Source organism: Cervus elaphus, chromosome 8, assembly GCF_910594005.1.
Source record: "Cervus elaphus chromosome 8, mCerEla1.1, whole genome shotgun sequence".
NCBI classification, from domain to species: Eukaryota; Metazoa; Chordata; class Mammalia; order Artiodactyla; family Cervidae; genus Cervus; species Cervus elaphus.
In genome coordinates this window covers 1423639-1441149 of record NC_057822.1, presented here as the reverse complement: position 1 = coordinate 1441149, position 17511 = coordinate 1423639, and the positions used below count along the sequence as shown (strand labels likewise).

The 17511-nt window shown below is 51.7% G+C and overlaps 1 protein-coding gene across 6 annotated transcripts in view; it reads right to left on the bottom strand.

Moving 5' to 3' along the window:
- ACTL8 (actin like 8) overlaps window positions 1-17511 on the bottom strand; it is a 75000-nt gene that overhangs the window by 18732 nt on the left and 38757 nt on the right. The window contains exon 1 of one of the 6 annotated variants that reach the window (XM_043910567.1): window positions 356-375. The exons of the other annotated variants lie outside the window; for them this stretch is intronic. Within the exon in view, the coding sequence (XP_043766502.1) occupies window positions 356-372 (17 nt within the window). The 5' untranslated portion in view covers window positions 373-375. Of the gene's footprint in view, window positions 1-355; window positions 376-17511 lie in introns of those variants that run through there. 6 annotated transcript variants of the gene reach the window in all.

The window sequence follows — 17511 nt, the reverse complement described above, 5'->3', positions numbered from 1 at the left end:
CCCTGGTGGTCCAGCGGTTAAGAACTCACCTGCCAATGCCAAGGACAGGGGTTCGGTCCGCGGTCTGGGACAACTCCACGTGCCCCAGGGCAACTAAGGCCGCACGCCCCCGACACTGAAGCCCGCGTGCCTAGAGCCTGCACTCCGCAACAAGAGAAGCCACTGCAGTGAGGAGTCTGCCCGCAACTGGAGAAAGCCCGCATGCAGCAATGAAGACCCAGTGCAGGCAAAAATACACAAATAAAATTTTTTAAAAAGGTGGTATTGATCCTTCCAAGGAGCATGTGGGTCCAAAGTGAAAGTGAAGCTGCTCAGTTGTGTCCGACTCTTTGCAACCCCATGGACTGTAGCCTACCAGGCTCCTCCGTCCATAGGATTTTCCAGGCCAGGGTACTGGAGCGGGTTGTCATTTCCTTCTCCAGGGGATCTTCCCGACCCAGGGATCACACCCAGGTCTTCTGCGTTGCAGAGGCTTTACCGTCTGAGCCTTTACTGTGCAAAGGGTTGGGGGCACAGGACACAGCAGAGAGAGACAGAAAGAGATATCAAATCTGCATGAGGGGAGGACAGGGTTTTAATTACTCCTTTTCTTAACCTCATTGTGCCTTGAGGTATTTTAACATTACTCTCCCTGGCAGGAAGGATTGATTGATTGTCTCTTGGCATTCAGAAACCCTGATTAATGTAAAACTAACCAGTCGTTCTGAACTCTGGGGAATTAATCACTTAAATGTGGGAATTACTCAATAAACCGTTCAAACATGCAATAAACCAAGCCATTAAAAATTAATCGCTCGACATCCCAGCCGTGTAAACAGGGCTAATAAGATCCTGGCAGCTTAGAGTGAGGAGCAAAAGGAAGCAGCCGGGGGAGCAATGACTTTAACCAGCCACCCCCAGGAACCAGAGTGGACACACCGATGCCCCAGCCACATAGCCCAGATCACTGGGTCAGGGGACACCCGCTTCCTGGGCCCTCCCGCCCTGGCCCTAGGACAAGGGCAGGCAGATGAGAGAGAGAAAGGAAGCGCTCCCGGGCTGTTAGGAGGATGTGGTGGGTTTAGAGCTACCACCTGTGGCAAATACTTACTGAGCACCTTCTAAGTGCCAGGCCTGTGCTGGGTCTGCAGATACGGGCAGAGCTCACTCTACTGCATTTTGCAGATACTTCATTTTTACAGATTGAAGGTCTGTGGCAATCCTGTTTCGAACAAGTCTATGGGTATAATTTTGCCAAGAGCATTTGCTCACTTCCTGTCTCCATGTCATATTTTGATAATTATTTTAATATTTCAAATGTTTTCATTATTATTGTATTTGTCACGGTGATCTGTGATCAGTCATCGTTAAAGTTATTATTGCAAAGAGATTATGACTCGCGGAACTTCCCTGGTGGTCCCGTGGCTAATAAGACTCCATGCTCCCACTGCTGGGGGCCCAGCACCTCTGGTCAGGGAACTAAATCCCACACGCTGCAACTTAGACCTGGTACAGCTAAATAAATCAGTTATTTTAAAAAAAAAAAAATATTATGACTCACTAAAGGTCCAGATTATGGCTAGTATTTCTTCAAATAAAATACTTTTAATTAAGGTACGTACACTGGCTTTTTAGGCACAGCATTATTGCACACCTAACTGACTACAGTGTGAAATAAAAAAGTTTAAGTTAGTCACTCAGTCATGTTCAACTCTGTGATCCCATGAGCTATATAAGCCTGCCAGGCTCCTCTGTCCATGGAATTCTCCAGGCAAGAACACTGGAGTGGGCTGCCGATTCCTTCTCCAAGGGATCTTTCCGACCCAGGGATTGAATCCATGTTTTCTGCATTACAGGCAGATTCTTTACTGTCTGCACCCCAGGAAAGTCCTCACTAGAGTAGAGTGTAAACATAACCTTTATATGCACCGGGAAACCAAAATATTTGTGTGGCTCGCTTTACCGCAACGCTGGCTTTACTGCCACGGTCTGAAACCAAACCTGCCACACCTCGGAGGTCTGCCTGTTCAGCCGTGATCAAGGAGACGGCAGAGCTGTCTGTGTGTGGGTGTGGGTGGTGTTAGGAAACGCTTGTTTTCTAAAACATTGGCTATAAGGAAAATACAGCAAGGGATGGCGGTAGGTATCATGGGAGAAAAAAGTTCTCACTTTAGACAAGCTGATCAGAAAAGGCCTCTCTGAAAAGATGCCGTTTGCATGAGGCCTGAAAGAAGTGGCGGCACGCAGCGTCGAGGGGTCTGGGGAGGCGGGCGGTGAAGGCCCCCAGCGCGAGCCACCCAGAGGCTGGGAGGGAGTGCCCGGAGTGCGGGCTTCGGGGGCAGCCGGGCAGTAAGGGTGCAGAGTGTCTGAGGCCAGGAAACCACAGAGACTAGCTTCTGCCCGGGGGACGCTGCTACTGACGGCTCCTGAGAGGAGAAGCATGCTGGCCGTGGTGACGACACCGGAAGATGAGGCACAGGCAGGCGCAGGAAGTCCCGCCGGAGGCCACTGAACCATCAGGGGCGGCCAGCTGCTGCCTCCCCAGTGCCCGTGCCCCCTCCCCAGCCAACAGCACCTGCTCTGGCTTCGGGCCCACCTGCCCCTCTGCCCCCACTGAGGCAAGGACAGGGCTCACTCGGCTCTCAGCTCAGAGGCGTGTCTCAGCAGGTTTAGCCCGATGGGCTTGTCGCAGCACTCTGACCGCTTGTGATCTGACTGAGGAGCCCCCCACGGCTCCCCGCACGACTGTCAGCTCCGAGATAGCCACAGCCTCCACCTGAGGACGGAGCAGATCCCTGCAGAAGGGCAGAGCCAAGGAAGTCACGGAGAAACAGGGCCACAGTGTGACACCAGCGATTTCTGGATCAAACTGTTCCTGAAGCCAGCTACTTCTGAGGTTGCCAGTTCTTTCCGTCAGTTTCCTTGTTTCCAGCCAGCTGGAGGAGGTTAGGCTCCTGACTGACACGGCACCTCATCTGTGTGTTACTGCACCCAGGGCTCACAGGTGCCTAAGCAGTGAGCACCAGAGCCAACCTGCTAACTTACAGACGAGAAACCCAGGCTCAGCGCCCGGGGCACGCTGCAGGACGTGGCAGAGCTGGAATGTGAGCCCAGCAGTGCTGGTTAAACCCTGCCTCGACATTCTGTTCTCATTCTCCACGTGTATCTCCCTCTGTCTGCGTGAGATAAAGCAGCTTCAGTCACCTCCAGGTCTTTGCGGCCCCATGGACCGTAACCCGCCAGACTCCTCTCTAGGCAAGAATCCTGGAGTGGGTCGCCAGGCCCTCCTCCAGGGCAATCTTTCTGATCCAGGAACCAAACCCACATTTCCTGCATTGGAAGGCGAGTTCCCTACCACTAGCACCACCTGGGAAGCCCATCTCTCTCTATATATATATCTTTAAAAATGTTGCTCGGTGGGCTTAATGATTTAATTTCAGAACAACAGGTGCCACATACACGGCCCTCTCCCCTACCTACACCTTCAGCAGCCTCATCGCTAACATGCACCTCTAACTATCTGAAGAACTCGCTCCTGCAGGGCCCTGAAGCAATATGGCATCTCTTAACACCCCTGCAGCCCCTAGATAATGACTAACACGGTCCTGATGAGATAGAGATGCAACACCAGCCACTGAACTCTGGCAAGCGGCCCTCTCCCAGATCCTGTCCTGCGGGGGCCACGGGAGGAAGTGGACGTGGATGCTGAAACCGAGGAGAAGCCACTGGGAGGTGGGCAGTGGCTGGCGCCCTGTTGGGAGGCAGCAGCCCAGAGGAGAAGACGGCCAGGCCCCGTCCACTGGAGACGGACAAAGGCCAACGCTGCGTCTTCTCTCTGGGTCCCCCACATGGTTCAGACACAGCTTTGAAAACCAACAAAGTTTCCAGAAAATATAAACTGCCAACAGTGGACCAAATAAATTATTCAATAAACTGAAATGGTAATCAGAGATTCCTTGACCTAAGGACCGTAACTTCAGATGCTTGTATGGGTGAGTTCTACCAAACTGATTATGCCCACAAAGAAGTGTACATACATATATTAGACTACGACTCAGCCATGAAAGAGGATGAAATAACGCCATCTGGAGCAACATGGACGGACCTGGAGATCATCATACTAAGTGAAACTGTCTCAGACAAAGACAACTACGTGGAATCTAAAATATGACAGAAATGAACTTATCTACAAATCAGAGACAGACTCACAGAGAGAGAGAAGAGACCTGTGGTTGCCAAGGGCAAGGCGGCTTGAGGGGAAGGGCTGGGAGTTCGGGGTCAGCAGATGCAAACTGTATAAACGGAAAGGGTAAACAACGGGCCCCAGTGCGCAGCCCCGGGAACTATGCTCCGCGTCCTGGGATGAGCCACGACGGGGAAGGAGCACATGTGAACACACACCCAGCTTATAGAGCATCAGAAAGAAGGAAAGCTACCAAACTTACTGTATGAGGCTGGTAAGGACGGAACGTCACAGTGGAATAAAGATAACGTAATAAAGGAAATCACAGGCCCATTTCACTTACGGACAGACCATTTCAAAGTGAAGGACCAGCCAGCCAAGGGTAAGTCCCCTGAGAACAGCGGGCGGACAGGCGTGCGGCGCTGCGGGGAGCAGGGCGGGAGAGTCAGGCAGCTGGGCTCCAACCTCAGCCCCTCCACGCCGCACGCGCTGCAGTAACGCCCTGAGGCCCAGCTGACGGGGTCCCCGCCCTGGTCCCCGCCTGTGACAGGTACATGCACACCCCTCCATCACAGCCGCGGCACAGCAAACCCCCCGGTCAGCACCCACAGCCGTGACTGACGCTCCGGCCCCGGAAGACGCTCCGCAGCATCTCCTGCTGGACACAGAACCAGGGAAGCCGCGCTGCAGGACCAGAGGCGCCGGCGCGGAGCCGCAGAGGAACGGAGCAGCAGACGCCGCTGGGAGGAGAAGGGACGGACCCGTCCAGCCCCGCCAGGGCTCACGCAGCAGGGTCCCACGGAGCCAAGGACGCTTCTGGGAGCTCCCACTTCCCGGCCCCTGTGTTTTAATCTGCAGGAGGCAAAAGTATTCGCGATTTTGCCGGATTAGAACAGTTTTCGTAACAGCCTCATGGGGCACCTCAGGAACATTCTGAAACACTGGGACTTCCCTGGTGGCCAAGTGTCCAGGAGGATTCCACATGCCACAAGGCAACTGAGCCCGAGGCCCACAAACAGTGAAGCCTGCGTGCCCCAGAGCCCCGCTCCGCAGCGAGAGAAGCCACCGCATGAGACGCCCGCACACCACAACTAGAGAACGCCCGTGCGCAGCACCGAACACCCAGTGCAGGAAAAAAATTAAATACAAAAAGAAACACTGAGAAAATCACAGGACTCACACGTGCACAGGCAGGCCTCAGAGATATTGTGGGTTCTGTTCCAAACCACCCCAAGAAAGCTAGTATCAGAATAAAGTGAGTCACACCAATTTTTGGTTTCCCAGTGCATGTAAGTTATGTGTACACTCCACTGCAGTCTATTACGCATGTCACAGCATATGCCTCAAAAAATCGATGTATATAGCTTCATTAAAAATACTTTATGGCTAAGAAACACTAACCATCACTGGAGACTTCAGTAAGCTGTAATCTTTTTGCAACTGTAACACCAAAGCCCACTGATCACGGATTACCATAATGAATATAATAATGATAAAAACGTGTGAAATATTACAAGAATCACCAAGATGACACGGAGTGACCAGGTGCTGCTGGAAAACGCCGGTGACAGACCTGCCTGATGCCGGAGCCGCATTCACTTTACACAACACACACACACACCACACACACACACCCCACACCCCACACACACACACACACCCACACACCACACACACACCACACACACACACACACACACACACACACACCCCACACACACACACACCACACACACCCACACACGACACACACACACACACACCACACACACACACCACACACCACACACACACACACCACACACACACCCCACACCCACACACACCACACACACCACACACACACACCACACACACACACACCACACACACACCACACATACACACACACACACACCACACACCACACACACACCACACACACACCACACACACACACACACACCACACACACCACACACACACACACACCCCACACCCCACACACACACCACACACACACACCACACACACACACACACACACACACACCCCCCACACACACACCACACACACACACCACACACACACCACACCCCATACACACACACACACACACCACACACACCACACACCACACACACCACACACACACACCACACACACACACACCACACACACACCACACATACACACACCACACACACACACCACACACACACACCCCCCACACACCACACACACACACACCACACACACCACACACCACACACACACCACACACACACCACACACACATACACACACACACCACACACACACACCACACACACACACCACACACACACACCACACACACACCACACATACACACCACACCACACACACACACACACCACACACACCCACACACCACACACCCACACACCCCACACACACACACACACACACACCACACCCCACACACACACAAACACACACCCCACACACACCCACACACACACACCACACACACCCACACACACACCCACACACACACACCACACACCACACACACCACACACACCACACACACATACCCCCCACACACACACACCCCACACACACACACACACCACACACACACACACCACACACACACACACCACACACACACACACCACACACACACACCACACACACACACCACACACCCACACCACACACACACCCCACACACCCACACACACCCCACACACCACACACACACACCACACACACAACCACACACACACCACACACACACCACACACACACACACACAACCACACACACACACACACAACCACACACCACACACACCACACACACACAACCACACACCACACACACACACACACGACACACCACACACCACACACACACCCCCACACACACACACATCCCACACACACACAACCACACACACACACCACACACACCACACACACACACCACACACACACACCACACACCACACACACACAACCACACACACACACACACCACACACACACCACACACACACACACACACAACCACACACACACACACACACACACACATACACACCACACACCACACACACACCACACACACCACACACCACACACACACACCCCCACACACACACACATCCCACCCACACACACCCCACACACACATACACACCACACACCACACACACACCACACACACACATACACACCACACACACACCCACCACACACACACCACACACACACACACCACACCCCCCACACACACACACCCCCCACACCCCACACACACACACACAGCCAGGATTCTCTGCTGGTCCAGCGGTTCAGAGCCCACCTGCCAGTGCAGAGACATACTTGACCCTGGCCCAGGAAGTTCACACGCCTCTCAGCAACTAAATCCGTGAACCACAACTAAGGAAGCCTGCGCCTAGAGCCCGCGCTCCACGACGAGGAGCCCACGCGCACGCAGGAAGACCCACCGCCGTCAAAGACGGATGAACGCGTAATAAAAACCACGACATCTGCGAAGCACAACAAAGGAAAGTACAATAAAACAAGGTAAGCCTGGATCTAGATGCAATTCGGGTAAAAGCATGATACTAATTATTTATACTGGCAACTAAATGGATATTGAACGCTAGAATTATATTTTCAAAGGGTAAATAAATTCGAGCTTTAAGTAAGTTTGAATGTAAACTTTTATTGATACATATTCTGCTTTCTAGGGTCTGCAGGTAATTTTACATTTTAGATGAAAAACCTTTCGAAAGGTGAAAAAATTCTTTTCTGCATTTATCTCATAGTTGATTAAAGTTTAATTTTGTACACTCTGAACATAATTCTGCTCCATATTTTCATGTTTTATATCACTACTATCAATACAACACAAACCATAGGAAAGTCTGAATCACTACAAAATTTACTTTATTGAATTGGAGGCAAGAAGACTAAGTTTTATGGAAAACAAGTATAAATTATGAATTATGTATGACTCTGTGACTCATCCAAATATCTCAGATTTATGAACAGAATATTGAAATGTGTACAAATAATTAAATTCTGTCATCTTGGTATCTCGTAGATTGGCATCTTGCAGGGTTTGATTGAGGTCTATTTCTTAGATAGGAGGATGGAATATACTTAACAGTTTGTCAGCTTGTTTCAGAACTTTAAATATTTATAACTGGTATGTGAGCACCCACTTACACTCTTCCCCTGGATCTACAAATGCCAGAGTGGGGCCTGACTGGCTGTGGGGCGCTGAGGGTTAATTAGCCTTTCTGTGCCTACCTTGTCTCATCTAAGAAAGGGATAATAAATAGTGCCTGGCTCATACAGTTGTTAGAAGGACTGAGTTAATATTTATAAAGCACTCCTAACTCAGTCTGGCACAGAGACGGCCTTTATAAGTACTTTTAGACAGAGTGGGATTTAACTCGGAAGCGCAGGAATTATTTCTCAAGACTGACAAATGCATTTGATCAAATTTAACATCTATTTATTTTTTCAAACTCAAACAAGAAATTGAAGAGAAGTTCCTTAACTGGATCAACACTACAGAGTAAAACCTAAAGCAAATGCCATCCTTGGCTGAGAATCTTAGCCTTATTCCTTTTAAGATTAGAAATAAAGCAAGGAAGTCCGGCCCCTGTTACTACTATTTCACATTGCACTGGAGGTCCTGGCATTTTCAGCAGGGTAAGACAAAATAAAATACAAGGTAATCAGAAGAAGAGAGGAAAAAAAAATTGTTCACATTTCAGATAAAAATGTCAGCATTTACAAAAAAAAAAAAAAAAATCTGACAGAATCTGAATAGTGGAACAGGAAACTTAAAAATCATTAGCATTCTTCGACACTGGCATAAGCCAACTAGAAACATAATAGAAGATGAGATACTATTCATATTATCAATCAAAAATATAAACTAGGGCTTCCCTGGTAGCCCAGTGGTAAAGAATCCGCCTGCCAATGCAGGAGACACAGGTTCGATCCCTGGACCAGGAAGATCCCGCATGCCACAGAGCAACTAAGCCCGTGGGCCACGACTGAGCCAGCGCTCCAGAGCCCGTGAGCGCAACTACCAAGCTCAAGTGCCATAAGTACTGAAGCCTGTGCTCCTCGAGTCCCCGCTCCGCACCAAGGACGCTTCCGCAACAGAGGTTCGCGGACTGCGGCTGGAGCAGCCCACGCAGCAACGAAGACCCTCAGAGCCAAAGATAAATAAATTACAAATATATATTTAAACTATTTTGGAATTGACCCACTTGCCCAAGACTTGAACAGGGCAAGTTTAAAACTATTAAATAACCAAAAAAAAAAAAAAACCCCAAGATAAAAAATAACAGGAAACCTAAATGTCAGGTTAACATTATTAGCATGCTAATTCCCCAAAGTAATCGTAAAAACTTAATGCAATTTCAATAACAATGACGGTGAGGTGTTCTTTAAGAATTTGATCAATTAATTCTAAAATTCATCTGGAAGAAGAAAATGTCCTTTATGTGCTCAATCTCAAAAAGGAAGAGAAAAACATCTGGCCTCTGAGGGATTAAGAGAGATTCCAGAGGTGCAGTAATAAAAACAGCTGTGATGCTCACATACAAAGCAGATGAACCAACAGAACAGAAGAGAGAGCCCAGAAATAGACTCTTCTGGGTATGGAAAATCAAAGCGTGATGCAGGTGGTTCCAGAAACCAAAGGCGAAAGGACGGGATGTGGGTGGTAGGGGGCAGGGGCGGCACTGATGGACAGTGTGGGAAAAAGTAAAGCTGTGTGCTGGTCACGCAGAACACAGAACAGAATCCCGACGGATTAAAGCCCCAAATTTTAAAAATAGAACTATAAAGAAAGCTAAGGGAAGAAATCATGGGGGAATCTTTTTGGCCTTGGAGTAGGGAGGGACTTCTAAAACCAGGACAGAAAAATACATGCTTACACACACTTCCTAAGGCCAAGAGAGAGAGAGTGGGAGATGTAAGAACATAAAAATGATAGACTTCCATTCGGTGAAAGCACAGATGCATTTAACAGAAATCTATCAAAACAGGACAAGATACTGGCAACATATAAAAGTGACAAGGAAGGATCTCTTACAAACCAACAAGAAAAACGCCCCCCAAACAGGGAAACGGACAAACTGGATGAGGAATCGATTTGCCGAGGCGACCGGCAGATCAGCCATTAAACAGCCAGCAAGCATGCAGAGGTGTTCGGCCACACACGCGTCCGAGGCACACACAGGAGAGCAAGCAGATGCTTTGCACGCTTCAGTTAGTGGAACCAGAAAGTCACCAAGCGTTGGTGACGATGCAGGGAGAGGCTGCTCCCGGCCCCGCCGGGACCTTCTGTAGAGTCAGCTGGTGGGGCCTGATGCATGCCAAGGGCACGCCGCGGTGTCAGCTTCTCCCCTCCTGGGTCCACACCCCCTTCAGACGCCCCGCGGCTGCACGAGGACGCCTCCTGCAGCCCTGCTCAGGGAGACGCCCACTCAGGGAGCGACCAAGCACCTGAGGCGCCCGTGAAACGCGTGCCTGTCCAGGGTCACACCCGCCGCACGGACATCTTTAAAACAGTGGTGAAGGGAAACAGTTAAATGAAACACTGCTCTTCAGCAGCACAGTACCAGTGATGGAAATTAGCACAGAAGCCTACACTCTTCTTACCCACACACACACCTCGGGACAGAAGGAAGACAGCCAAAGCACGTGTGTTCCGAGCCGAAGGACGACGACCAGAGTCCGGGAATTAAAGACGAAGAGAGTGAGGCAGAGAGCTCTGCCCGAAAGGTGGTAGAACGACAGGAGCTGGCTTCGCCCGGGGGGCAACAGGAGAAGCTTTTGTATTGGTTTTGGCTTTTGAAAAGTCACGTGTCTCCATCTCCCTGGTAGAAATCAGGGCAGGACTCAGACGAACAAGCCTTGAAACCACAGCTCCCAAGAAAACTCTGCGGGCCTTTCAAATCTATCATTCTCATGCTGCTGTTGCTCAGTCGCTAAGCTGTGTCCGACTCTGCAACTCCAATGGACTGCAGCACGCTAGGCTTCCCTGGCCTTCACCGTCTCCCAGAGTGTGCTCAGATTCATGTCCGCTGAGTCGGTGATGCCATCCAACCATCTCATTCTCTGCTGCCCTCTTCTCCTCTTGCCTTCCATCTTTCCTAGCACCAGGGTCTTTCCCAATGAGCCAGCTCTTTGCATCAGGTGGCCAAAGGATGGGAGTTTTAGCTTCTCGTCCCCTGCTGCCCTCTTCTTCTCCCGTCTTCAATCTTTCCCAGTATCAGGGTCTTATCCAATGAGTTGGCTCTGCATCAGGTGGCCAAAGGACTGGAGCTTCAGCATCAGTCCTTCCAGAAGATTCAGGGTTGATCTCCTTCAGGATGGACTGGCTGGATCTCCTTGCAGTCCAAGGGACTCTCAAGAGTCAGTCTTCTCCAACACCACAGTTCGAAGGCACCTATTCTTCGGCGCTCAGCCTCCTCTGTGGTCTAACTCTCGCAGCTGTACATGACTACTGGGAAAATCCCCTGTCTGTCTGTGTATGTCTCTCACCTGTCCTTCCCTGCACTGGGCACAGGTCGGCTGTGAGTCTTCCTCTGAGAGCCTGTGCCCCTCCAGGACACCGGCCACCAGGCCCTGCACCCCAGCGTCAAGCTGGGACCCCACCCCAGCTGCACCCTCACTGCCCAGCCCCCCGCAAGATGTCAGCTCCTTGGGGGACCTCGTCTGTCCCCTGTCCCAGCTCCGGGCACCTCGAAGGTGGCGCATGTCTGCAGAGTGAAGTCACAGCACACGCCGCATCCCACAGCACTCTCCCTGCAGAGCCCGGGGCCAGAGGGAAGGCGAGGCGGCCTAGCTGCGCCGCAGATTTCACAGGCTTGCAAACTGATGCAACCTCACCTCTGCCTTCCAGGCAGAGCTGGACTAGTGAGCTAACTAGCAAGCTCCTCAGAGAGAAGCCAGGTGCCCCTGGAGCAGTGCAGTGAGGGGAGAGGAGGAGGATGGTGAACTCACCCAGGGATTTAGCTACATGAAAAACCATCATGGGGAGAGGGGAACTTCCTCCCTCGCCTCCATCCTTTCCACCTCCAGACCCCATGGCATTCTAGCATCTTCATTAATCCAGGTCCCACCTCATCTCCTCTGAAGCCAACTCAAGATGCCTTGCTCCCCACCCCACACCCTCTTGTGCTGGTAATAAGACTGCCCTGGCTGGAGACCCACAACATGCTTGGTGCTGTGGTAACAGCTTTATGTCTGTCCCATCATTTAATCCTTGGAGCACCCAGAAAGCTGAGGATCCCTCTTCCCATTTCACAGATGAGCAAACTGAGGCTTGGAGAGGTTGCACACATCTAATAAGCGGAGGACACCACCAGAGCCACGCCCAGGCCTCGGGTTTCCAGAACCTTCTCTTAAGGATGCTCTACACTGTACTCCACAGGAAGGATGAGAAGAAGGTCTGATTGCCTGGCGAGTCTGAGAAATGCTACACCCTCGCCCTGTGTCCCCTGGAGAAACTGACAGCCTCTCTGGCACATGGAGGACCCTGGAACCTGTTTAATATAGCATTTCTCACACACGTTTCACTACAGACCCTGCTTCCCGGGACGCTCATATCTGCAGAACATGGCTTGGGAGAGGCCCAGGTGGTAGTAGGTCAGCTCCAGGAAGGATGGGGCCCAACTCTAAGCAACCACAGCCTCCCAGGAGACACAGGAGTTCTTAACATCACGACTGACGACCTCGACGGATGGAGCACCTATCACCGCGGGGCTCAGCCATCAGGTCCGAGGGGGTGCTGTCCTGCCTGTGAGGATGCAGACACGGCGGCTCTGGGATGCTGGGGGCCCGGCCCTGGGCCATCAGGGAGGCAGCAGGGATTTATGCCTCCAGCCTGGTCTGCTGCGAGGCCCGCACGTTCCCTGGGAACCAAGTGTTTCCTAGGCATGGGGCTCCCAAACCAGGCTCGAAGCCTGTGGTGGGGAACGTGGGGCCCAGAGTGACGGCCACGGCCCTGGGCCAGGCAGAGCCCCCGTGGCTACACTCTGGAGAGGCCAGAGCAGAAGGCTCCTGCCAGTGGCCAGGGTAGACTCCGCCTTCCACCTCAGTCCTTGGAGCTGGCCTGGCCCCCAGAGTCCCGGAGATATTCCAACTCTGTCATTCTGGAAAGTCCCAGCTTGGAGGCCGACAAGCCGACTCTAGGACAAGAAGGTAACAGCCCAACAAGCTGCCATCTAAACCGTCCTTCTGGGTTCAGGCTGAGTCCGGAACACACTATCATACTGCAGAGAGGGGTCCACTTGGAAGGGGTTAGAAGAGGACATCAAGAAACAAACTGTCTCACTGCAAATAAACTATATTCCAATAATTTTTTTTTTAATTTGCAAAAAAACCACACTGTCAGTGCCTTGAGCCAGCTGGGCCTGGATTTGAATCCCAGACCAGCCCCATGCTATCTGTGTGAGCCTGGAGGTTGGAAAGTTCTTCAATCTCCTGTGCCAGGCTGTGTACACACACACACACACACACACACACACAGCCATCAAGTCAAACGCCCCCAAAACTACCTCCCATTCCTCCTCTTCTCCTCCATTCTCAGGGAATTACACTGTGCCCAGCAGAGTGGGTCTGGCATGCTCAGCAGCCAGGGCAGCTGGGGGTCCGCCAGGACCACCCCGCCGCGGGGAGACGCCACGGAAGAGCTGCACCCCCAGCAGGCTCCGCTGAGCAGAGCGAGCCGCCCGCTGGGTCCCACTCGCCAGCTCAGCTCTTGACGGCCCCTGAGGGACGGGGAGAGGGTGGGGCAGGGAGGGGGCTGCACCACACCACACCCCACGACACACAGCTTGCTGTGCAGTCTTGGGATTGCTGAACTCACCTCCAGTTGGAAAACAGTCACACGCACAAATGTGCAAACCCAGGCCACCCTCTGCAAGGGTCGCGCACTGTCAGGGATGCAGTCACAGCGATCTGGGGAATCCTGGGTGGGCAAGGTCATCCAAGGTCATCAGGTCCAGACCCTGTTTCTGCACGAATCTGCACGAGTGGCCCACATGGGCCCCACACCCTGCTTCTTCATTTCCGTTTTACAGCCTCACTGACTGGAGCCGAAGGGAATCCACTCTCCCAGCATTCACGTGTGTGTGCCCTTCCCTCTCAAAGAGTGTTCTTTTTTTTATTGCTCCTAAATCTTTCCTGGAGTAGCTAAAGCTTCCCTCTTAGTCCCAAGTAATGGAGGGAAGGGAAAACTAAAAATAGAATGAAATTTACATGTGCAGAACACCTGTTAAATTTTACCACATTCTTATTTAATCCTCCCAAGAACCCTGCAAGGTGGTGAGGCTGTTTTTGGTAAAAGATAAAGGCTTGGAGAAGCCCAGGTTTGCGTGGGATAAAGACTTCCTTTCCCAGCCTTCGCTGAAGCTAGATGTGGTTCTGAAACTGGTTAGTGGGAGTACAGGGTTAGGTGTCTATCTGCAACAACAAGGAAGGGTCCTTAATGCAGAGAAACTGTGTCCTCCTTTGCCCTTCTCCCTTCTGCCAGCTGGAGCCCCAGGCCTTGGAACACGAGTATCTTGGAGAATGAAATGACTACACTGCAGAAATAGAGGAAGATAGATCCCAACACATTGGGGCGCCACGCCAGGACAGATCCACCTCTAAACTATTTGAACTTAGGGGTGAATTAACTTCTGTGTTGCTTAAGCCTCTTACTGGGGGTTTTTCTGCATTAATTGTAAATGGACACAAGGACCTATGTATGAGGTAATCTTTGGCAGACCTTATCAGCAGATTGTCTACTGCTTCAGCCTTTAAAGGGTTAAAGGGAACTTCTAGTATCACTGACCACCCTCTTCAACAAGAGTAGTTCTGTTTTTAAAGATGCTTTCTCTGAGGAGGAAGAACTAGAATCTTTATATTACCCTCAACTTCCCCTCCAACGGCAACCAGAGCTTCACAGAGGAATTTAGGAAACGTCATATAAGTTCTTATGGTAGGAAATAAGACACAATGGAAAAAAAAAAAAATCACTGTAAAGAAAAAAGTAGAAAAAAACAAAATGAGATCAGGAAGGCCTATATACACTTGCAGTACTCTGACTGAGCTTCCTAGCAGACAAAGCAAAAAGGGAAACACACCTGACATGGTGACCCTGCTCAGTAACCACCCCCAGGCCTGAAGGGCGTTTCCCCATGGAGCTTGTGCGGGGCAGGGCCAGCGCAATGTGCAATAAGGAGTCCTGCAGTATAAAGTACTCAATCCTCCCAGCCACCCTTGGTATTACTGTGAACTGTCATCCACATTTTACAGCTAAAGAAACCAAGGCAGAGTTAAGTGACTCTGTCCAAGGTCACCCATCTAGGACATGTCAGAGCCAAGATTCCAATCCAGGAAATCAAGCATCATAATCCAGGCTTTTAACCAAGGGGGTTGAGGTTAGCCTCACCTGGGTTCAAATCTCACTCACTACTTGCTGCGGAGACCTGGGTGAGTAACTGCACCTCCCTGAGCTTCTATTTCCTCACCAGTGGAAATAATCCCAGAAACCGGAAAGAAAGTGGCAAGAAGAGAACGTGAGGGGCCTTCTCCTGGTGCCTGGGATTACACCGAAACCAAAACGAGAGACAAGGACGACCAAGTGCCCTAAGAGTCAACAGACAGCTGACAAGTAACCGCTAGAACCTGGGCCAGACCGCCCCTTCTGCTCCCTGCCAGGGCTCGCCAGGAGGCAGGACAGCCAGCCCCAAACACCAACGCTCCTGACGTGCTGTGTCCACAAGGGCAGCCTTACAGACAGCAGCGCGCCGGCCGTGGAGAGGTGACAGGCAAGGAGATGATGGTCGCGGAGCAGCGGGTGTCGGGCGGTGCTGTCAGAGGGCGGAGCCCGCCAGAGGGCACAGAACCCACCCGGCAGGACAGGCGCCCCCGCCCACTGCAGCCTGCAGGTCCCGCAGAGAGGGGGCCCTTCCTCCCCTTCCTCCCCCACCTCCTGGAGAAAGCCGCGAACAGTCTGCGGTGGGAGTGGAATAGCTTTAGATGAGGCACAAGACCCACAGCTCTGAAACAGACTGGACTACAATTTAATAACTAGAAGGGACAGAAAAGAGCGAAACTCACCTGAAGACATTAAGGCCCAGGAAGAGAACACAAAGGAATTCCACTAAGGGTGGGAAAATTCAAACCCATCTTCACCCACAAAGCACGAACACGCCTCGGTTAACTGGCTATGTGAATAAACGAGCAGGAGGGTGGACACTGCTCAACAGAGGCCCCCACGACCTCTGGGATGAGACAGGAGCCACTGCCCCCGATGTCAACACAGAGGTGGTGGAGGGGTGAGCAGGGCCCTGCAGGAAGGACAGGGCAGGTAAGGCAGGAGCTCGGTGGAGATGGGTGAGTGAGACTCCACTCACCCACCTGAGGCCTGAAAGGACAGAGAACAAGTGCAGTCCTCCAACCCGGCCTCCATGGAGGTTTGCCTCTGATGATGAGACACGCGGGGCTGGACTTCCCTGGTGGTCCAGGGGTTAAGACTCCACTTCCAAGTGCAGGGGACACGGGTTCCATCCCATGTGGGTCCAGGAGGATCCCACATGCTGCGGAGCAACTAAGCCCGTGCCCCACAGCTCCTGAAGCCCACGCGCCTAGAGCCCGCGTCCCTCAACAAGAGAAGCCACCGCAGAGAGAAGCCTGCACACAGCAGCCCCTGCTCGCTGCAACTAGAGGAGGCCAACTGCAGCGGTAAAGACCCAGCACAGTCAAAAGCAGATTTTTTTGAAAATGCATAAAAAATTTTACAAAGAAAGATGAGGCTTTTTCTTGTGTCTGATGCAACCAGAAAATGCTTCCAGATATCCAAAAGCAAAGTCACAGGATCACATCCCTTTCAAATAGTTCTTATAAATAGCGGGGGGTGGGGGGGGGTCCACATTTGATCAAACCAGTCACAGCCCCGTGAAACCCAACTCTGCTTCAGTTTCCAATCTGTCACATCCTCTAGCAAGAGTTGGGCTTCCCTTGTGGCTCAGCTGGTAAGGAAACTGCCTGCAACATGGGAGACCTGGGCTCGACCCCTGGATTGGGAAGATTCCCTGGAGAAGGGAAAGGCTACCCACTCCAGTATTCTGGCCTGGAGAATTCCATGGACTGTATAGTCCATGGGGTCGCAGAGTCGGACACGACTGAGCGGCTTTCACTTTCACTAGACGAGTTAAAATGCACCTCCTAGGAAGGAGAGAGCTGGAGTGATGGGGTTCAGGTGGCTAGCCCTGGGCAGGGACACTTGCCCACAGTGGGCACCGTAAGTGCGTGGCTGCCCCCTCATCAAGCTCAGACCGAGGCGGCTGT